This window comes from Leuciscus leuciscus (genome assembly GCF_965113295.1).
Source record: "Leuciscus leuciscus genome assembly, chromosome: 5".
In the NCBI taxonomy this organism is placed as follows: domain Eukaryota; kingdom Metazoa; phylum Chordata; class Actinopteri; order Cypriniformes; family Leuciscidae; genus Leuciscus; species Leuciscus leuciscus.
This window is the reverse complement of record NC_138729.1, coordinates 16,583,288-16,607,950: the sequence shown is the minus strand read 5'-3', so window position 1 is coordinate 16,607,950 and position 24,663 is coordinate 16,583,288. Positions and strand designations below refer to the sequence as shown.

Here is a 24,663-nt window from a genome sequence, read left to right as displayed (position 1 = left end):
CAGGAAAATTGTTGCTTTGGCACTTTCCCATTGAGTTTGGGCAACACATTTTCTATCTGGATACTTTAGATCGGTCATGGGCCCTGTTGTCTCACCTGGTTACCTGTTGACGGCAACATTGCCATTGACTACATGTATCATCACCTTAAAGCTTGGAAGCTTATGCAAATTTCACTCACTTTGTTACCACGCTGATTTTGACCCCAAACACACCACTCTGTTTCTTTGATGGTGTCCGCTTCAAACTTAAGTCCCGACTTGTAAACTTCATGGAAAACTCCACTTTAATCTAAGAAGGAATGAGTAATGAGATAAATCCCACATAAGTCACAGGAAACTTTGTGTAATGCAATAATGCAAAAAGTATCAATATGTTTAATGAGAAATATATTAGTACCCCATTCATTTCTATGACGTCCATATGCCAGTTTTTGGACTGCACGGTCTGTGGGTCCAGCTGTAAAGAGACAAAGAGAAATGAGAGTGAGGATTGCTTCATCATTAAGCACCAAAAATGTTTGATGCAATTATTGCTGCTCAACACAATGGCCTCACAGAATACTGTCATAGGTCAAATGTTAATGCTGAAGAGACCACAGCGGACCATGAGTGCTGATGGATTATTAAATTAAATGCAAAGTCCACCCAAAAATGAAAATACTTTCATCATTTATTCACCCTCATGTTGTTCCACACGTGTATGACTTTCTGTCATTATAAAAGGAAAAAGAGAAAAAGAAGATATTTTTGAAGATTGTTGGTAACCAAACAGTTTTGGTTCCCATTAATAATAATAATAATAATAATAATTCATTACATTTATATAGCGCTTTTCTCAGCACTCAAAGCGCTTTACATAGAAGGGGGAATCTCCTGAACCACCAATGTTTGAGTTAGGACGATTCTAAGGGCCCAGGCACTTTTGGGGGCCCCAGAGATCGATTTTATTAATGGAATGGGTGCGGTAGGGGGCCCAACCTCATATTCTTTCATAGGGCCCAAAATTGATGGTGGCGCCCCTGTGTATATGTATATACTGTATATGTATGTATGTATATACAGTATATATATATACCGGTATATATATATATATATATATATATATATATATATATATTATATTAGACATCCTGGGATTTTTTGTGACCACAGAGAGTCAGGACCTTGGTTTAACGTCTCATCCAAAGGACGGTCTTCTTTTGTGTTCATCAGAAGAAAGAAATTCATTCAGGTTTTGAATGACATGAAGGTGAGTAAATGATTAAAGTGTTTTCATTTTTGGGTGGACTATCACTTTAAGGTCGGTGAAAGAAATCAGAAAAATATTTTAACAATGAATACCAATAAATCGCCTCCTAAGGGAAACTGTCCCGAGGCTCAGACAGCCCCAGTTTTTAGTCTTTCAGGACAAATGTGGTTTATCAGGGAATGAGGGTATTTCAGGTTTACACATTTTTAAGCGATATATCAGTAAACATCTGCACTGTCAAAATTCAAATGTATTTATTTGTATAGAAGTTTTCACAATACACATTGTTTCAAAGCAGCTTTCCAGAAAATCATGATGTTAATGTTTATAATAACTTAATATCTTCATGCCGTGTAGTTGCATTTAGAAGTAGTCTGTTTCTATACCCATACTCTTCAGGCAACCATTTTAAACCAACAACAGAGCCTTATTTTTTCCTAATCTATTTCCTCTCTCTCTTTCTTTAAGGGTTTTTTTTTTTGATAAAGAAAAATCATCAAAAATTTCCCAGGAAGTCCTTACTATAAAAAAACCCTGGGAAAAGGACAGTAGTTTTTCCCCTAGTTATAATATATACAGACCGTAAATGTGATAAAGTTAACTCTACTACACTGCTGAATAAGAGTCCAGCATGGATGAATCAAACCTGAACACTCTATAATGAACATGGTCTTCACAGTAACACAGCACTATAAACACAATATGAATCAACAAAGCAAGAAATAAGAGTCACTACCGCAATAAACTTGTAACAGTCACAAAACAGTTATATTACAAGATTAAGCCACTAATGTCATATATATAGTGTTTACTATTACGCATAATTCACAAGAACTCACACTACGATATTTAGGTGCTTTACTGAACATATAAGGAGAACTACTCTGGGCAATATCTGTGCTGTTTCCATTAACAAACAATTCTCTGAGGAGAAGAAACTTAGTCACACACTCTCACTCTCTCTCTCTCTCTCTCTCTCTCTCTCTCTCTCTCTCTCTCTCTCTCACACACACACACACAAACGTTTCCCAAGCTACATGCCACAGACAAGATGGATGATGGGAAGAGCTCTTTAGGGAAGAACCTCCCAACTCTTAAACTAACCTGTCAATCAAGCACAAAAGTGAAAGTCACAATAATAAACAACCTGACAGTCTTAACCATGTCTCAAACCAGTTCTCTACCACTGATCACTGTTATAAATCGTATTGCATTTAATTAAACTTCACTAACAACCAACATGAAGTAAGAACATAAGGGAACACAAATAGCACAAATGCTGACAAAACTCCCATAAATGACAATTTAATGTCTAATGAGGTCTGTCAAGCACATAAAACTGCATTAGCTTGTATCACTAAAATCAATTCTCTCAATGCAATTAGTGGGCAATCATCATTACTGATGCTGTTTATATACACATATTAGGGCTATAATGAGATTCTTATTGGATATTTATGGAATGTTGGAGCCTTGTTATTATCCTACTAAACCAATATGACATGTATACACCAATTAAATTAGCAGGGTAATAAATGGATAGCTTGAGACCAACAGTGGCAACATAGGGAGGACACAGCTAGCTCAAATTATCTCATATTTTAGAGACATATTGACCATGACACGCAATCATGATGGTCTGCATGGATCCTCTCTGATATCATTCCCTGTTACTCATTTATTTATTTTACCCAGTAAATTTCTGAACTACATCCGTTTGATTTGATGGACAAAAATTTGAAAATTCTCAAAAAAGTAATTATTTGAATTCGAATTCGAAAATATTCAAAACCCAGTATAAACTGCATTTTAAGTATATTTTTGTAATAACTTAATTTATCAGGACAAAAAGGTGAGAGTCATCTCACTGCCCCACTGATAAACACTTCAGTTACATGCGGATGTCACTCTGCTTCATGAACTTTTAATGAACATAACCATATTTATCAATCCAAACATTTCTGAAAGCCGTATTCTTCTGTGAATGTAGCCTCTTAGCACCCAAATTCACATGCTACACATGACCTTATTTGAGCCTTTCTCTAACCTTCTGGCATCTCCTACAGTACTTTATTAAAATATATGGAATCAAATTTTCCATGATATGTCTAGAAAAAACTTCAGCTAAATACAGCTAAACGGCTTAAAGACTCGCCTCATCTTCCCAAGTGCTTTCCTCCAAACTCTTACTAAAGGTCCCGGGGGATCACCACACCAACACCACTTTTCACTTTCCTCTGGGAAATTTTGGGATGAAAGAGTCCAAGCTGAATATCTATGCTATGGGATTATTTCAACAGCATACACAATTGATTCCCTATAAGCCAGCCTGGATACCAAGATGGAGGTGGGGTAAAGGTCAGAGTGAAAACTTTTGTTCTCATCACTCTCTGCATGGAGCAACTATCTTCAAGATAATACACCAGTCAGTAGTATCTTCAATGTCCTCATTTAATCGCTCAGGGATTATACATACAAAACAAAGATGGGAGCTTCTCAGCTCTGAATTGGTTTAAATTTAAGACAGACCTTTGCTGACATGAACATGAGGTTTATGTTTCCTGATCAATGAGTTTCTGAGGAGCTCTGGTCCATCACAACTTCGAACAATCCCTCTAATATCAGTCACATGGAGATTTATCTTGAATATGGGAGTGATTACAGAAATTTACGGTAAGAAAAAAAGGTAAAACATTATTTAACAGTGTTCTTGTTACGTTACACATACTTATTATAGTACTAATAGTAAAGTATGCATAATTACAAGCAACTAACTATAAACCAAACCCTAAACCTAATCCTACAGTAAGTACATGTTTTGAATTAATATACTTTTTATTTATGTAATTACACTGTAACAAGAACACATTAAAATAAAGTGTAACCAAAAAAAGTACTGTGGTAGGTACAGTGATGGTATCAGAAGAGAACACCATGGTATTTACATTATTTAAAATGATGATGGTAATGGCAATGGTGCAAACATCCAAGGTACCAACATGATCCATGTGCAAAACAACATGGCATTACCATGGTAAATGTCCAGAAAACATAGTATCATCAAGATAAATATAAAAACAACATAATACCATAGTACATGTCAAAAAACATGATATTACCACAGGACATAAACATGATATTACCGTAGTAAATATCCAGCAACCATAGTATTACCAAAAAATAAATATAAAAACAACATTATGACAACTAATATAGAGCGCATAGACTGAACTTTGGAGATACAGATCCCCATTCTGTTCTCTTCTTTCCTCTCGTTCTCTCTCATTCAGTGTGTCCCTCCCCCTGCCCACCCCTTGTCCCTCTGTACTGCCAGCCTGCTGCTGTACAGAGCAGGAACACAGTGTTCTCTGAGCGGCTCCTCTCTGCTCTCTCTACACTCAAAGAGACTCTGCACGGAGGATCCTTACAGAGAACAAAGGGAGGAAGATCATGATATCAGTTCATTTGTTACAAATACAGCAGGTGCATGCTGCACACACAAGGCCTTGTTAAGATTGCTATAAAGCCTCACTACTCCTCTGATTACATACGTGTATATACTATTCCTCAGTGTAGAGCCACACACACACACACTGGTTTTAGCTTTGAGAAGAGTGGCTGACTGACAGACTGCACATGGTTTAGCAAAACTGACCTCACTGGCCAATTATGCTGCTCTCTCTAGAATAGAAAGAGAATTCTTTAAATACATCAACCAGACTGTTTAGGTAATAAACTCACTCACTCAAATAAACATACTCAGTCTACCTTCTCAGTTGCAAAAACACAACTCTGTTTGATCAAAGTAAAATCAAATATTTAACTCACATTCCTTAAGTAGAGTTTAAAACCCTGTCACCATCCCTTTCTTCTCTTCCATTCCCTATTTCTATTCCTAACAATTTTTTACACCAAATCAGCACATTAGAATGATTTCTGAAAGATCATGTGACAGTAATGGCTGCTCAAAATCCAGCTTTGCCATCAAAGGAATAAATTACGTAAAATATGTGACCCTGGGTCACAAAACCAGTCACAAGTCGCACTGGTATATTTGTGGCAATAGCCAACAATACATTGTGTGGGTCAAAATTATCGATTTTTCTTTTATGCCAAAAAAAGTAAAGATCATGTTCCATGAAGATATTTTGTAAATTTCCTACCGTAAACATATAAAACATTTATTTTTGTAAGTGAATGCAGCACAATCGCGAACATAAATGGACAACTTTAAAGGCGATTTTCTCAATGTTTCGATTTTTTGGCACCCTCAGATTCCAGATTTTCAAATAGTTGTATCTCGTCCAAATATTGTCATATCCTAACTAACCATACATCAATGGAAAGGTTATTCATTCAGCTTTCAGATGATGTATGAAATGAAATCAGAAAATGTCCAGAATGTAAATGTGGTTTTGTGGTCCAGAGTCACAAAACAGAAAACAGTTATTTTAAAATGTGATAAATATCACAATATTACTGTTTTTACTGTATTTGTTTATCAAAGAAATGCAGCCTTGGTGAGCATAGGAGACTTCTTTTAAAAACTTTATACACACACACACACACACACACACACACACACACACACACACACACACATACATACATGGTAAATGGTAAATGGACTGCATTTATATAGCGCTTTCACAGACCCAATGGCCACCAAAGCGCTTTACAATATTGCCTCACATTCACCCATTCACTCACTCATTCATACACCGACGGAGGTGTCAGCCATGCAAGGCGATCCAGCTCGTCGGGAGCAGCTGGGGTTAGGTGTCTTGCTCAAGGACACCTCGACACTTGGTCAGGTGGAACCGGGGATTGAACCACCAACCTTCCGGTTTGTAGACAATCTACATGAACCACTGAACCACTGCCGCCCCATATATATGTGTGTGTATATGTATATGTATATATATATATATACACATACATATATATATATATATTCACATTCACACAGTATACTATATATCCATACTGAGTCAGTTGTTCATGTACCCGACTTCACGCAAATTCATTCTGTACGTTCGGACAATAAAATAAAACTATGAGACAGGACGGCAAGCTCACAACTAATAAAACTTTTTTTTTTGTCATAGTACTGTAGATTCAGTAACAGTGCAGACAACACTATCAAGACCTATATTTTAAATTTACATTTAAAGGTGCAGTAAGCAATTTCTGAGAAACGCTGTTCAAAGTGGATCAGCCCGAGCACCACAACACACTTGAAGCAGTAGGGGGCGTATCTACACTCATGATGGGGAAGGAGAGAAAGTGAGCTAGAGGGAGATTTGAAGAAAGACTGTAGAAAAAGAGATGGCTGAGAGACATTACAACATAAAAAAAGGTCAGAGGAGTATCACTGTAAAAAGAAGGGTTATGATCAGGCAAGAGCTTTAGGACCAGCGTTAACACCCTGGGTGTTACCCTGACCACCTCGGGTTTTTTTTCTTAGTGCGAAAGAGACTCAAAATACTGTATGTCAATTTTTGTCATACAGATATGTTAAACATCATTCGAAACTGTTGTTAAGGGTCTACTTTTATTTGTGTACACTCACAATAGCAACAAAACTTTGTGCTTTTGTAAAATAAAGCAAACAAACAGGGTGCGCTTTCTGCCATCTCAGTCTCTGTGAAACGTGTTAAAAAAATTTACTGAAACTCAGAGAATACTTGCCACTTTTAAAACGAAGTCATATCGAAAACAAATATTCTCTGTTTATATAATCCGTATGAAACCAACGAGAGGTACAGTTTCTAAAGGGTCTGCTTATTATCTTTAATGTGACCACACCCACAATCTGCACAGCCTTTTACATGCTAATTGTCCATGTGAACCGCGCTAACCAATAAATGCCCCCATCACTTCTAAACAAAGCATCAAGCTTCATCATTCTTCTGCTTTTCATTGAGTTTGGAAGACGCACTGTGAGGAATAAGCCTGGAATTTACCTCAGAAGTAGAAGAAGAACTCGATTGATCCAGCGGAGGCAAGTAATTTATTCCCACTTACATTAGTTAACGTGTTATTGTTACATAAACTTGTACACATTTTACTAGTTGAACTAGTGCCGGACTAAAATGTGTAGACGGAAACATGTTGAAATATGAAATATAGGCAGGCAGGCAACCTTTCAATGCTAAATAAATATATACCCTAAATTGTCAATTAAATTGTGAATCTAAATGAGCAAATATGCTAAAATAAACCACAAATAGCTTTGTTCAACAAGCTCTTAGTAAAATATCACACTGTTTCATAATGTCCTGACCATCCTATTCATCAATATCAGATGACATGCTCAAGCCAGACACCCAAAGTTACCCTACACACATCTCTCTGTAGCATGAGACCAGTAGTTACAACTCTCACTTTGGAAACATCTTGGCATTTGCAGGGGAGTGTGTGTTTGTTCAGTGTGTGGTGTGGGAAAAGCTGTAATTACTGTGGTATTCAGAGTTTGGCGTGGAGGTCAGGCTGATGTTTGCTTTAGTGTTCTGATTCACTGTGCTGATGTCACAGACTTGGCCTGCTGGGCCTTTCAGTAAACGTAACTTAATCACACAGGAAATGCCAATAATCTGCTGACTCATAACCAATGGTCATCAATGACATCCTCACATCTTTCACAATCATCATACACATTTTATTGTATAGCATATTTAAAGCTCTTCCATATAAGGTAAACACAACACTTGACCATACTTAAAAATTTACTGTGGTAGTACCATGGTACAGTGACAGTATCAGATCACTATAGAACTTTGATATATACCATGGTATTGAATGATTATCATATATGGTAACGGTAAAACAAAATGGTTAAAAGCACTGTTACTTTTATTTCTTTGAACGTCATATGGTATTATTGGAAGTACCTTGGAGTACCATTTAAGTACCATGGTTCATGAATATAAAAGTACCATATATTACCATGGTACTGCCAGAGTTCGTTTTTATATATGGGAAGGTTCTTCAAAGAACACGATTCTAGAAGTCCAAAAAACATGATTAAATAGTTTTTGTTTGTGTGACTACTAAAAATAGAACTAAAGTAACTAAAAACAACAACCCCAGGAGTCGAGAAACCCAACTATCGTAAATACCCTGATAGTTATGGAGCATAAGATATATTTTAAACAGACGTTTATTACGGCAGTTACCATTAGATGCTAATGTCTCTGTTGCTAATAAATGCAAACCAGTTAAACTAAAAGAGGACAGCATCATAAATCAAGCTAAACATCTGCTAAAAGAGAACCATGAATAATTTTAACAACTCCTCATGGACCCATTCTGTAAAATGCACAAATCATAATACAAAACATGAAAGAAGGTTTAAATTATACCAATGTTAAAGAATTCCAAAAAGCATCACGGTCGCTCTTTATTTTACAGTACATGCAATTACAGGGTACTTACCTAAGGTTCAGGGATAGTACCTCGTTATTACCCAGTTATTGTAATTACTATAATAAGTACATAGTATGCACATGGGGAACAGAACTATAAAATAAAGTGTTCTACCAGCATTACTATGTATTTTTAACATGCTACAGTAGAAATGTTTCATGTACCATGCACAGTAAATGCCACTGCATAGGAATATAAGAACTTTAATGTAAGGTGTTAATTAACAACATGTACTTAATATAGGGTTAAGGCTTGTAATTATGCATTAATTACTTAAGTCTACTTATTACTATAGAAAGGCACATGTAAAAACAATGTAACAAGGACAATGAAATAAAGTGTTACCGAATCATCCAGTGCCATGATATTTATCAAAGTACCATGCTCATCACTGAACCACAGTACTGCCAAAGCACTTTATTCTAAAAAGAAATACAAGCAGGTCAACATTTGTTGTGTCCAGTCTCAGACACCACCATCACATCACCCTCCTCCACTTCATTAGCCCAATAAGCAAGGCCTTGTGGGGGTTCAGTAGCCCCTCAAAGGTTTCTGGTGCCCTCACATTGGCAGCAGAAGATTTATGTGGGTGATAAAAGCATCTATTAGCATATAGCTGGCATTTAAAGAGGAGCAAGGTTCATCAGTGCTTCAGTCATTAGCATGTTAAGACCTGGAGCACCATTTGTGAGGCCGTATAGGCTGGAGAGAAGTTACAGAGGATGGGTTCATCTCTGGGGACATATTCTTCTTCTCGTGCATAATACATCTCTTTCACACAGACCCTCCCTCCTTCTGTTCTTTCTTTCTTTTCAAAAGAGGAACAATTGCCACAAGGGCCACTATAACAAGCATTAGTGTAAACTGTGTTCTTCTACAGTCAGTTTTCTCTTTCATGTGGCAACAATTTAGCAAATTCAGTACAATAGCACACACTCCTTGAGTACTGAGGTTTGTTAAAGGAAGAGTTCACCCCAAAACAAATATTCTGTCATAATTTACTCACCCCCAATTTGTTCCAAAACTGTATAGACTTTCTTCTGTGGAATATAAAAGAAGTCAATGAAAGTCAATGGGGTCCAATGTTGTTCGGACCCACACTTTTTTGTTTTGCAGAGAAAGTCATATAGTAAATGACTGAATGTTTAATTCTGGGTGGACTATCCCTTTAATGTCACAGTAAGGAAAAAAAGTGCTCATAAAATACTGTACAAATGAATCAGACAAGCATTAGGTTAGCAAAGTATTCGCATCTGTGCTTGCATAAAGAGCAGTGATACTCGACTGGTTTTGCTTCAGGACTAAGATTTTACATTGGACCTCGAGTGGTGACCCAACACAGTAGCAAAAATATGAACAGTAATACAAAAGTTCTTTTCAGTCAATCATCTATATAATTTGACTAGTGACAGATGAATTTGCACCAAAATACGGTCACCTTTCATATTGACAACCAAATATTCATGAGCAAGGTGATGAGCATATTTATATTATTGTCCTAACTATATATGATTATACTGTTATTTTCATTTCATTATTAGCATTTAACACTTTTTTACCCATGCTTCCCCAAACAGACCCACAAACCTGCAATCCATTCAGTTCAGAACCTTTGCTGTATTGAGTATGGCTTTATCTGAAATCACTTCATACACCCTTTAAATGCACCATTCCTACATTACTTCATTGCATAAGTAGTGAATAAAAAATAGTGAGCGAATTCAGACACTGAGTGCGTCAGAAGTTCTGCGGACGTCATCTGACGAGACTTGGGAATTCATTCAGCGCAGTTGAGAGTATATGTTGTACACTCGTTATTGTAGAGCATTATGGGATTGAAAGAGCACACTCAATAATGTCCACTGTGGTTCGGACACCTCTACAAATGGTTGTCCCAAAATAGTGCACTTATATAAGCGTATAGGGGGTGCTTTCAGACACAGCCTGTTTCTGGTCTGAGGGGTTAAAGTGGCAGCGTGTTCTGATAAGGTTTATGTTTATCTAATAAAAGCACATTTTTGGAGGTCAGACATTATGAGAAGGTCATGAGACAACACTAGGATCCTTCATGACCATATCAAAGAAACGCACACACAGATAAACACACACACTCTCTTGGCCACAAAGACTCATTCAATATTCAGTCAATGAGACTGGCCATCTGTGAGAGAATTCACAAGTGCGTTTCCAAGTGCTGCAAAATGAGGTTTGTTTATAAATGTAATTGGCAGTAAGTGGCAATTATGTGTGTATCTATTACACCTGTGTCTGATTATGAGTATATATATGAGTAAATGTCTTTGTCTACCTTTGACACACAGTCTTTATGTGTCAGTACCTGTGGGAACACAAAGGCAGGGGGTGCCTACAGTACATGTATGTGATTTACAGGCAGAATTCCTTTATATAATTTGCAACTAGAACAAAACAATACAGAATGATGTTGAAACAACAGAAGAAGAGGAAGTCAGAGAAAGACAGACAGGAGAGGAAAAAAAGAAAAGAGGTAGAGCACTTCAAAAGAGCATGGGCTCAGCACATGGAAAGACAAGTGTCCTGCTTTGTTGTATATTACTACCAAAAGCGATTCTCTATCCTACACTCTTAAAAATGAAGGCTACAAAAAAATGTTTTGCATTGATGCCATAGAAGAACCATTTTTCTTAGTCTTAAAAACTAAAGGAAAGGTTACATGGATGTTAACGGTTCTTCATGGAACCATATATGCCAATAACAAACCTTTATTTTTAAGAGTGTAGAGTGAAAATGATGTGTTACAGCTACAGGATCATAGCCAAGGGGTCTTTGTCTGTAATCTGTCTGTCTCTACGGTCAGTCCTGGGTCAGTGGATCAGGAAGAGGATTAACCCCGACTGGGCAGAAGATACACATAAGTACAGCAGAGGCTAAAAAGCTTTGTTTTTACAGCCAGAAAAACTATGCACATAAATTACTGCTCAAAGTGCTGGCAGGGCAGATACCCCATGTGGAGACACCTAAATTTCTCTCTCACACACATGCACACACACACACACACACACACACACACACACACACACACACCTACTCCCACATGTTCCAAGCAGAGTCTGAAGGCACTGATCTCATCACAGCAGGACGATCATTCAGCAGCAGTGAATGCTGAGCTAGAATTAATTGGATCATGTGCCATTCTCCAGTGCAATCCCATCAATGTTATAATACTGTAGTTATAATCAAAACGACACACATTCCTTCCCTCTAAAGCAGGTCAGTAAGATTTATTAAATAAATCAATACTTACTCAGCAAGGATGCATTAAACTAATCAAAAGGGACAGTTAAAGAGCTGCAGTCCGTAACTTTTTTGTTTTGTTCAAAATGTATAAAATTTATATAATAATCGAGTACATTGTGTTTTTGTCTTATCCTGAATCACTACGGTACACCTATAATAAGTGTTCATCAAAACCTCCCATTGTCTGAAAAAAAAATGGATTTTGATTCTGGATCAGTGAATAAAGATTCATAGATTTATTTATAAATCATGCTCTGGATCTCAGCTATAAGAGCCTTTGCAAATGCATGAGAATAGCTGGTGTTGTAATTATTAATAAAAGATTATACAATGGTGAGTGTGAGAGTAAATGTGTGATTAACTGATCTTCATCAGTGGGTGGGTGATACCTGCCAGGGGCTCTGAGGACAGCAGGTTAAAGTGATAATTAACCTCTAACTGCAGCCAGAAAAACACACACACACACACACACACACACACACACACACACACACACACACACACACACACACACACACACACACACACACACACACACACACACACACACACACACACACACACAAAAACATGTATATTTAATGTTTAATTAATCTTCTGAAATTTAATACAGGTCCGATGAAGACAGGGGCACACAGGAAGATGTTTTAGGTTGGGGGTGCTGTGTTGTTGTTTTTGTGGGAGGGGGGGGGCACTCGTTTAAACAGCATACAGACTGGAACATTTGACTGCATTTTTGACATTATTGATACTGCTTGCAATCGTAATTCAACGGACAGGTCTATGTGACATAAATTAAGCCATTAAATAAAAGGGTTATTGAGCGGTTTACACTGTCATATACAATAAAAGAGCCTGAAGGGCAACAGGACATAAAAATGAACACACAAAAAAACGGTCTACCTTAGACAACTTGCTTTCTGCGCGTATGTTTTAAAGAACATAATTCAACATATAAATAACACTTTTTTAATAGCCCACTTCAAGTGTTTATCACAAATAAATTACTAAATACTCGAAATTAATAAATGTAAATGACAAAAAATTTCATTTTCACAGACACATATTCACAATCACTTTCACGGACCTTTACCTTGACTGTTCCAAGCTGGTGGAAAGACCTGCCCAACTCAACCCGAGCTTTTCTCCAACATTTGACCCATTAATACTAACACTTACTATTCTATATATCTATATCACATATCATATATCATATATCTATATCTATATATATATACACACATACACACACACTTAACACATTAATTTAAATGTTAGTATATAGTTGTTAAAGAATTCAAATAAAGTGAGACCAACTACTTATAGGATCAACTTTCTGCATTGAGACATTCAGCATGACAAAGTGCAGATTCAAAGTCAAATTCAGTGACTTTCAGTGAGTTAAAGGCCAGGAAACAGACAGAAAACTGATGAAAAGAATGAGACCAGAAGCTGCAGAGAGAGGATGTAACAGTCGGAGAAAGAATGAAATAGCAAGTGACCTTTTGCCGGAGCAGTTTACTGCGCACACGGCCCCACAGTTTGGCGCCGCTGTTGGTGTGTTTTTTGATGGCTGAAGGATCGTCCACACAGCAGTGCTGCTCCACGCGCTCACACACTGAGTTCAGATTACAGTCCGTCACCACGATCTCTGTCATCCTGACTTTGTTCCTCTCGCAGCCACGCACAGAGAAAGAGAGGGGGGTGCTGACCCCCGGAACACCAGTACAACAATTCCCAAGGTAAAATCAAACTCTTCCCAAATTCTCCACAGCAAAAGGATAAAAAACACTTTTCTAAAAAAATAAACAATAAAATAAAACGCTTTTTTCCTTGTGCCTTTACTTGGAGATCACAATTTTCACTTCTTGTGTTAAGTGCCCTCTGAGGACAGAGTGATTAACAAAATAATAAAAAATCAGCAGAAAAATGAACCCTGTGAAATAAAGGGCTCATTTCTGGAGGAAAGTAAACATTGCCATGTTTTTGCCTTTTCTCAAGCTTAATAATTGAACTATAGATCCTTCAGTGTATGTTAAAGTAACGCTCTCCTGCATCTCTCTCCTGCTGCGCTCTCCTCAACATCTGATCCCCAGAAAACAGAGAGTGAGAGGAAGAAAGAGTGGGAGGAGAAAAGGAGAGAGGGAGGGGGTGAGCTGATTCTATCACAAAGCAGTTTTTAAGTCTCCAGATGCGCGACGGAGGGAGAGGAAGCCAGAGCCATAAAGGAGTTACGTTCTTTGTGTGCTGAGTTACCCCAGTATCATCAGAACATTTTATCCCAAATCAAAAGAAAGAACTTTTATTTAAAGAAATTATTTTTTGCATAAAGAAAATAAAGCCTATTTGTAGAATTATTTTTTATAACAAATAAGCACATCTCCCACAATCAGATCAGATAAATATACAAAATATTTTATTTCGAGTAAATGCACTTCCTTTAAATGTATGGTTTCCAAAGAATTATCAAGCAGAACAATTGTTTTCAACACTGACAATAAGAAATGTTTCTTGAGCACCAAATATCATATTAGAATGATATCTAAAGGATCATGTGACGTGATGTGTAGTAATGGCTGCTGAAAATTCAGCTTTTGCCATCACAGTAATAAAATAGAAAACAGTTATTTTAAATTGAAATAATATTTCACAATATTACTGTTTTTACTGTTACAACTTCTTTCAAAAACAATTTAAAAAATCTTACCAACCCCACATTTTTTAATGGAGGACAATAAATAAAAATCTAATTATTTATTTTATATTCATATTTCTACATAATTGTAACTTTTATACAGTCTTTAAAGTGTTGATTTAATAAAAAATCATTGTATTAAATACTTTTTTACTGTACTTTATTTACAGTAATGAGAATCATCACTGAGAAGAAAAAAAAAAGGGAGTAAGAATCAAAATTAAAAAAATGAAAACTACAAATAATTTGATGGAAAACATACTTACTTGTCTTGTCATAAAATAGTGTAAATAATGCAAAAAAAAAAAAAAATGTATGGCCCTAAAATATACGGCAAATATTTATTCTCAGATTTCTGTTTTAACTTTGGCATGAAATATGACCTGGACAGGTTTTCCTCACACTTGCCCAAAAACCCTGTCAGTGACTGTCATCTGAGACCTGACCCACCATATTCTCTAATTCATAAACACAAAGTTAAAGACAAAAATACTCGAAGTTTGTGTGTCAGTGAAGACAAACATATTTCATAATCTGACACTATTCTTACAGAGCACAATCTCTGCTTCTGTAATCTCAGCAGTGTGTCTCATTGGCCTGGGGCGGCTGCGTCTTGTGGGTGTTGGTGCACAGTATATATGTTGGTTATGTAAGCAGGTGTGGGATTGTTCTACATATTCTGTCCTTGTGCTTAGTCTGTGGAGCTGCACACATTGGTGTCTACCAGGTAATTTTTCTTCTCTTTCTTTCCATTTGTCCTCATACCACCTTTCCTCCATCCAAATCTTGCATAAGACCGGAAAAAAGACTGTATTACTAGTTCTTTGTGAAAGCCTCACAGGCACTGCAGGAACTGTGCCTGGTGTACGCAAAGATCAAAAGGGTGTACTTAAAAAAATAAAAAAAATAAAAAAAATGGTACTAGTGCTGCACCATGCACATAAGCACATCCAGTTACCCAGAAGTCATCTGAACATACTTTTCAGGCCCCCATGGAATCAGCATCCACAAAACCCGGCGGCACAATTCAAACACAAAAATTGCACAAAGTTCCATGTATTCCCTGCTTGCTGTGTGCAAGTAATTTTTTTTTTTTTTTTATATTTTGGCTAATTTGAATTAAATCAGTGTAGAAACTGTTTAGCACAGAAAGTGTACAGAGTCCATCTGGCTTGGGATTATCCCAGCTGAGACATCAAGACTGAAGTCAACATTCAAAGACATTTAAAATGATCAAGCTCTTGTTGGTTTGGCAAAAATTTACAACAAGGTTTCATTTGTTAAAGTCCCTGTGTGGTGAAAATCAAGTTTTTAATGTTTTTTATATGTCTGTGGTGTTTTTAATATGCTTTAAGACAAACCATGTGCATATTCATAAGTCAATTTCTCTTTAAAACTGTGGTGAACCAATGACAGTCTCAAAAACGCAGTTTGAAATCGCTGGTGTTTCTGTAACCAATCACGTCAACATGCCGGCGGGCTTTAGCATATCATTAACAGCCAGGGGAGAGATAACATCAAACAGATAGCTGTTTGATAACATAGTCAAACAAAAGGCTAATCATATTAATTACCGTTATGTGTCCGATGTTGTAAAGAGCGAAATCATTGTGCAGCGTTAACATCAGTAAGTTGGCCGAGTGAATCTCTGAGCTGGTGTGAGCGAGTGGAGGCGGGGCTAATCACCATATTCATGGATCCACATATATTAAATGAAGCAAGGGTGTCGAGTTACATTTAAGCTATTTTAAGGCATGAAGAAAAAAAAATTCACAGGAAAAAACTTTTTCATATTTGATATTGGCGATCAAAGATGAGTTTTAAGGGATAAAAATGACTGACTACAGGGGGACTTTAACACTAGATAAGTACATTAGTTAACATAAACTAACAATGCTGAATTCTCCTAAAACATTTATTAATCTTAGTTAAAGTTAATATTTAGTAAAACATTATTAAAATCAAAAGTTGTATCTGTCAATATTATTTAAAGCCAGAGTAGGCAATGTTTTTTTCATAAACACATTTTGTTACTTGTTATACTGTTTGAAACTTCACATCCTGATAAGCAATCAATTATACAAGTGGTCTAAATATTAACCCCCTGGGGTCGGCTGTATCGCCGGCGATACCAGCTCGCTTTTTTTTTTATCAGTTCAAAAGAGATTAATTTTGCTCTGTTGACTTTGATATTACAAACACGTTTCATACATCAATCGATTCTGTTAAATGTGTATTATTTATGTGTATACTCACAATAAAAACAAAGTGTTGTGCTTTTCGCCAAATAAAGAAAAATAAACACGAAGCGAGTTCTGCCTTCTCTCTGTCAGTGAAGTCCATTCTGAAACGCGTCCGAAAATGAACCATAACTTAGCGAATACTCAGTCAAACAGGCATACAGACACACAGGCATGAAGCTTGAATTCTCTTCTTTTAAATGAAGTAATTTATATTTTAAAAAAATATTCTCTGTTTATGTTATCTTTATGAAAAGAGAGAGATGTCAGTCGTTCTCATCTCAGCTCATTACGTTTTAATCTGCCCCGCCCACGGAGAGCGCGCGCTATTCAAACGCAAATGACTGAGACGATCCCACAAAAACGGTGAACGCCCACATATCAGCTTGAGAAAACACATCAAGTTTATTCAGATCAGTGTACTTGTTTACACTGTCTCGCAGCGCTGTGAGGAATAATAATAATGGAAAATGTACCTCAGAAGGGCTGGTATTTCGAGGAGCAACGGATGGAATACTGTAGTAAGTTTTTTTTTCATTCTCAAGTAAATCGCGTTTCTGTGTGAATGAATGAACGGCAGAGATGCGCTGTTTACCACAACTCGCAAAAAGACGGTTTAAATTTGAATTGCGTTTCTGTGTGTGAATAAATGATCTGCTTTTAGCAAACTATTTTGCTATACTGAGTAAAAATCGACTGAAATATGTTGAAATAAAATGTATTTGTATAAGCAACGTATTAAACTGCAAATTAACATTTATATTCCTTATAATAAAAATGAAAGACCTATGTTACAGACAAATGAAAGACAACATTTCGTTTATTAGTTTTGGATAGATTACACATTTTTACTGTAAAATATCTGCCACCTCAAATAAGCTTTTGCTAATATGTTAAATATAGTATGTTTTGTCAATGTAGGCTATATTCGAAATAATGAATCCTTAACTTTGAAATATGTATGATAAAATGTATACTTTAGTTTTTACAAAGAAAGATTACACTTCAATTGTTGTTGTAATTTTAACCTTTTTAATAAAAAAATATATATTTACAAGGTAGATGTAAACAAATTTTAAAAGGTAAATATAATTATAATTATTGTGTTTTATTATTGACAAATTTGGGGAGAGGATACATATTCCAAAACTGAAAATACAGAATGAGAATTAACTGCACAATTACTAGACATGTTTTCCTTGGATATTATACAATTTGCAAGCAAAATTTGTGAAAAAAAAAAAAAAATTGACATGCTTCCAACTGTGAACCAATTTGGTAGAATATATATATATATATATCTCTTGCATTCTTTCTTGTGGCTATAGGTGACACACCTGAATGAATGGCTCATTAAGTATGCGGGCCCCATTGTCGTCTCAGGTGTGAACCACTACATATGCATGATGCTGTTGAATGGTTGACGCCCCTTGCGCATATTGCCTTTACAAACAAAAAGTGTTTTACAAGATTTAAATCAATGTATTGTGTTATGTAAATGATGAGGGCAGGATGATTTTCACATCATTTTGAAGAAAAAACTCTAGGCAACGACATCCATTAGTCAAAAGTCTTATTGTCACATATTTAGTATGTGTTTTGTGGCCTTAGTTCAGAAACTTTAGTTTTTAGTTTTTTCAATAACCATGCATAAACATTATTCTCTCAAAAATACAAACATGTACATGCATGTTGCTCACATATTATGGTAGCCCTGTTTGTGCTAAATAGAGTGTAATTATACCTTTGCCATTAATATGTTTATAAGCAACAAAGCACAAATGTCAGGGCATGTCAGGACATCTCAAGGACCCCAAAAACCCCTCAGACCCCAGAGGGTTAAAAAGACTTCTGTGGAAGTCTCAGGAGCAAAACGTTTTTGTCCTATCATTGTATTCGGTCTGAATACAATAATAGGATGGCCTACCTGCCTGTCGTCCTATATATTTGCATATCCTGCACCCTACTCACGCAGACATCACACGTCATCAGCGCTTTTCAAGTCAGAATCTTGTAATTACGCTAATTCTGACGAGTGAACGCACCTTTACAAAACTGCTTTGAGTTATAACAATAACCGTAAATATGTTGTTTACGTTCTTTACTATTGTGAAGTTTTGTGCTTTGAGACTTGAGGTAATTTGAAAGTGATGTGTTCCTCCCTCGACCAACACAATCTCTGGTGATGCTTTGCAGACTCTGCTCTGGCTGTTCGCGTTCATGTGTTTTGGAAGAGGTGTGGCTTTGGAAAGAGCTCTTGAAGGGATGGTGGGATCTTTTTCCTTTTTATGCTTTCAAAGCTAGCTTGCTATTGCTAGCCTCTACGAAACTGCACAGCCTAGCTTTATTGTACCTGAGCTAACATGAACTAACAATGAACAGCTGTATTTTTATTAAATATAACTAACAAAGATAAATAAATACTGTAACAAATATATTGCTCATTGTTAGTTAATGTTAGTTTATGCATTAACTAATATGACCTTAATGTAAAGTGTTAGCAAAGATTTTATTTTGAAAGATTTTCTTATTCAAATTTTTTTTTGGGCTGTCAAAGTTAACTGCAAATTAACAAAGTTAACTGTAATATACATAATGTATATTTGTATATTTTACGTCATCATTACATTGTGGGGGTCTTTAGCTTAAAAAACCTGATCTAGCAAAAGCTAAAGACCATTACGTATGGGTAATCTGTAAAACCAGACACCATTAGCAGGATCATGACATGAGCATACAGAAATGTGTTCATGCTAAAGCCTTAGATTTTAGTATTATCTAATCTAACACAAGACAAAAGAGTGAATTAAAGGCAGATAGTGAGCAGTAAACATCTGTGTGTCCTTGGATATTGAAGATCATATATTTTTAGGTTTGGCATTTACCACATTTTATTGAGAGCAGCGCAGCAACAAAAAAGACAGGGAAAGGGAAATAACACACACCAAATTCAAACTTGAATTTCCCATTTGAGCACCACAACTCAGTATGTCAGAGGTGTGTTAACCAGCCATGGACCTGACAAAAAACAGGTAACACTTAGAAATTTCATTGGAATTTGAGATAAAGACCAATGTACAGCATACTAAATAGCCTACAATCTGAGGGCACGGCTTTGGCCTCAGGGCTTCTTGGAAGAAGATTTAATGGGCCGAAAGGAGACCGGAGGATTGAAACGGCTGCGACGTCAGTGATATAATTACCAATTAAGATGCATTGGCTGTTCTCGGCAGCTTGAGCTTTCCACCTCTCTTTTTCTCTGTCTCCAGAGGTTTGTGGCATGCAAGTACAATTTCACAAAGGTTTAGAGAAAATTAAAAGTTAGTATTACTCATACTATAAAAAATTATATGACTCATAAATATTGTTTTTTACATTTTTCCCCTAATTATTTCTTCTTCTTTTTTTTTTATGCTACCAAATGCTTTTTAGAGAGCACCTTGAAGAGCAGAAATGTTTCCTCTGTTGTACATCTCTTCTCCAGAAGCATCATGCCCCCTTAGTGGGGGCATGATGACTCTGTTAAGACTCTGTTAAGTCTTCGTCGTCGGTAAGGCCGCCTTAATGCACGGGCTTACCTGGGCTGAAGCCCAGGGGCCTCCCAAGTTCAGGGGCCTCCCATGTTCAGGTTCATGATGAGCTGAAAAGTTCATATTGTTTTGTAACTTGTCCGATTTTGTCGCTGTATGTCGCTAGTCTCTATACTGTGAAGTCGCTTGTGGGCGTTGGTAGTGCTGTCGCTCTAATGTTATTGGTAGACTGCTCGTCTGGCCACATCTATACAAAACATATTTTAACTATATTATTTTAATTTGACTAGGAATTAGGCTCGAAAGAAACAGTATGCTGTTCGGGAGAGTGTTTTTATATTACCACACAGCAGTGTTCAGTGGATTAAATAATTTACTAGATTAACGATCGATCAATCTATAAATTAAAGTCATAAATTACTAAAACGTCATCCGAATTTGACAAATAATACATTTTCTTGTCCCTAATAGTCAACATAATGCAGGGGAAACTGTAAAATGAACTGCAGCAGTGCTAAACTTGCATCGTAAAACTACAACACTCGATCTATAAATGTATGAATGAAACTCACTGAGACTGTCGACAGTTTCTTTTCCATGCATCATTTTATTATATCCATGTTTGTGGTAAGTTACAGTCAAATCATATAAAACAGTGAAATCGCCCTTGAACTCTTCTGTCTTGCAGTGCGCACTCGAGACGGTGACGGGAGCTGAGCGCCACTGAAAGGCTTCTTTCCTATTGGTTGTCGCTCGCAAAAATCGCTTCTCATTTGCATAAAGTTGAAATTTAGTTGCTGTGTGTGATTGTTAAATAAAGTGTCTTGTGTTTATGCTCAAGTGGGCTCAGTGATATGTTAATCACAATATTATGGTGTTTTCTGGCTCAAAGAGGGAAAACTCACTGTTGTAGGTCTCGAAAGAAACTAATGCATTTTGTGATGTAGATTACCTAGATATTACACTTTTTTTAAAATGAGACTCTATAAATCGAGTGGATGGGGGGCCTACAAAACCTCTCAGCCCCGGGGCCTAACATTAGGTTAAGGCGGCTCTGGTCGTCGGTTAGGAACCTGGGTGTGCTCTTTGATACCAATCTTTCATTTGAAAGTCACGTGTCTAGTATCTGTAAAACCGCATTTTTCCATCTTAAAAATATATCTAAATTACGCCATATACTCTCATTGACAAATGCGGAACAATTAGTTCATACGTTCATGACCTCAAGACTAGATTATTGTAATGCTCTACTGGGTGGTTGCCCTGCACGCTTAATTAACAAACTACAGCTGGTCCAAAACGCAGCAGCTCAAGTTCTTACCAGAACCAGGAAGCATGACCATATTAGCCCGGTTCTGTCAAAACTGCATTGGCTGCCTATTAAACATCGCATAAATTAAAAAATATTGCTGATTACTTACAAAGCACTAAATGGTTTAGCTCTGCAGTACTTGAGCGAGCTCTTAACGCATTATAATCCTTCACGTCTATTGCGATCTCAAAATTCCGGCCAGTTAATAATACCTAGAATATCAAAATCGACTGCTGGCGGTAGATCCTTCTCATATTTAGCACCAAAACTTTGGAACAGTCTTCCTACCATTGTCCGGGAAGCAGACACACTCTGTCAGTTCAAAGCCAGATTAAAGACACATCTCTTTGACCTAGCATTCACATAATACATTATAGACTTCTATAATTCAATGTTAGGCTGCATAGATTAGGTCAGCCGGAACCGGGAACACTTCCCATAAATCCTGATGTACTCGTTACATCATGAGAAGAATGGCATCTACGCTAATTTTAGTGTCTGTCTTTTTTATCTCGAGGTTTTCCCGCAGCCTCCCGGATCCAGGCCGTATCCAGATCTGATGAAGGACCTTCACCTGGACCCGATGACAACGCAGTGCTGAAGTGCCAACTAGTCTCTCCCTATGGAGGATCCCTTTACCACTCTACAGATAAGGCGTTGTCGGGAAATTTCGTTTCGCGTTCCTACCCGAAGTGACAAAATAAAATAAAATTCTCTATCAAAATTTATAAGGAAAGCCCAGTACTTTGTTTAGGCTTGGTCTGTAGGGAATTCCAAACCTGCGCACATATATTCAAACGCACATAACTATAGAACCGATTCTAAATACGCATGTCATCAGCGTTTCTCACAGGTTCGCGTTTAAAGTCTGTGTAGAGAGAATGGTGTCGTCTTAGCGGCCCCTAAATTTTAATAACAAATGATCGTTGCGACGGAAGCAAATCAATCAAAAATAAATTTAGCTTGAAAATAACTTCATTAAAGAACCGCTATAAAGCCAAAACAATCTCTGTTACCTTAAATTATACGCTTGTCTCTGTAAAGCTGCTTTGAAACAATCTACATTGTTAAAAGCGCTATATAAATGAAGATGACTTGACTTGACTAGTGCCAAATGATTTTGAAAGAAACTTAAAAAAAAAAAAAAAAAAATGTAAGTACTATAAAAATAATTATTTGCATGGTAACCTGAAATGACAAATTTAGCCGGTTCATTTGAGTCACAGCTTAGCCATCTTTTGCTGTAAACTGAATATTTTGCCATCATCTACCTATTGTCAATTTTGAATTTTGACTAATTATCAAACTGCTCTTTTCCATAGAAATAAAAAACAGGGAAAATAGTACAGCAGGGACCTATTAAAGTGATCAAAAGTGACAGATTTATTTTACAAAAGATTTCTACTTCACAAAAATGCTGAATCCTGCAAAAATAAAAAATATTAAGCAACTGTTCTTGGTCACCAAATTAGCATATTAGAATGATTTCTGAAGTCTTTTTAACCCTCTGGGGTCTGAGGGGTTTTTGGGGTCCTTGAGATGTTCTTACATGCCCTGACATTTGTGCTTTTTTCAGTTGCTTATAAACATATTAATGGCAAAGGTATAATTACACTATATTTAGCACAAACAGGGCTACCATAATATGTGAGCAACATGCATGTACATGTTTGTATTTTTGAGAGAATAATGTTTATGCATGGTTATTGAAAAAACTAAAAACTAAAGTTTCTGAACTAAGGCCACAAAACACATACTAAATATGTGTCAATGAGACTTTTGACTAATTGATGTCGTTGCCTAGAGTTTTTTCTTCAAAATGATGTGAAAATCATCCTGCCCTTATCATTCACATAACACAATACATTGATTTAAATCTTGTAAAACACTTTTTGTTTGTAAAGGCAATATGCACAAGGGGCGTCAACAATTCAACAGCATCATGCATATTTAGTGATTCACACCTGAGGAGACAATGGGGCCCGCATACTTAATGAGCCATTCATTCAGGTGTGTCATCTATAGCCACAAGAAAGAATGCAAGAGCAATATATATATATATATATATATATATATATATATATATATATATATATATTCTACCAAATTGGTTCACAGTTGGAAGCATGTCAATTTTTTTTTTTTTTTTTTTTTTCACAAATTTTGCTTGCAAATTGTATAATATCCAAGGAAAACATGTCTAGTAATTGTGCAGTTAATTCTCATACTGTATTTTCAGTTTTGGAATATGTATCCTCTCCCCAAATTTGTCAATAATAAAACACAATAAAAATTATTTAAAGAAAAGGCTTATATTTACCTTTTAAAATTTGTTTACATCTACCTTGTAAATATATATTTTTTTATTAAAAAGGTTACAATTACAACAACAATTGAAGTGTAATCTTTCTTTGTAAAAACTAAAGTATACATTTTATCATACATATTTCAAAGTTAAGGATTCATTACTTCGAATATAGCCTACATTGACAAAACATACTATATTTAACATATTAGCAAAAATTGGCAAACAAAAGCTTATTTGAGGTGGCAGATATTTTACAGTAAAAATGTGTAATCTATCCAAAACTAATCAACGAAATGTTGTCTTTCATTTGTCTGTAACATAGGTCTTTCGTTTTTATTATAAGGAATATAAATGTTAATTTGCAGTTTAATACGTTGCTTATACAAATATATTTTATTTCAACATATTTCAGTCGATTTTTACTCAGTATAGCAAAATAGTTTGCTAAAAGCAGATCATTCATTCACACACAGAAACGCAATTAAAATGTAAACCGTCTTTTTGCGAGTTGTGGTAAACAGCGCATCTCTGCCGTTCATTCATTCACACAGAAACGCGATTTACTTGAGAATGAAAAAAAACTTACTACAGTATTCCATCCGTTGCTCCTCGAAATACCAGCACT

The 24,663-nt window shown here is 36.2% G+C and overlaps 1 protein-coding gene and 1 long non-coding RNA gene across 6 annotated transcripts in view; both read right to left on the bottom strand.

Moving 5' to 3' along the window:
- Positions 1-24,663, bottom strand: part of abr (ABR activator of RhoGEF and GTPase) — a 330,545-nt gene that overhangs the window by 13,418 nt on the left and 292,464 nt on the right. For 4 of the 5 annotated variants that reach the window (XM_082171387.1, XM_082171388.1, XM_082171389.1 and 1 more), the window contains 2 exons: positions 398-457; positions 180-289 (listed from right to left, as the gene is read on the bottom strand). In XM_082171387.1, the coding sequence (XP_082027513.1) occupies positions 180-289; positions 398-457 (170 nt within the window). Of the gene's footprint in view, positions 1-179; positions 290-397; positions 458-13,455; positions 14,319-24,663 lie in introns of those variants that run through there. The other variant, XM_082171391.1, reaches the window with a different exon arrangement.
- LOC309500012 lies at positions 11,941-13,449 on the bottom strand. Its single transcript, XR_014206439.1, has 2 exons — positions 12,468-13,449; positions 11,941-12,391 (listed from the first exon to the last, which is right to left on the bottom strand). It is a non-coding gene; the product is annotated as an uncharacterized lncRNA (long non-coding RNA).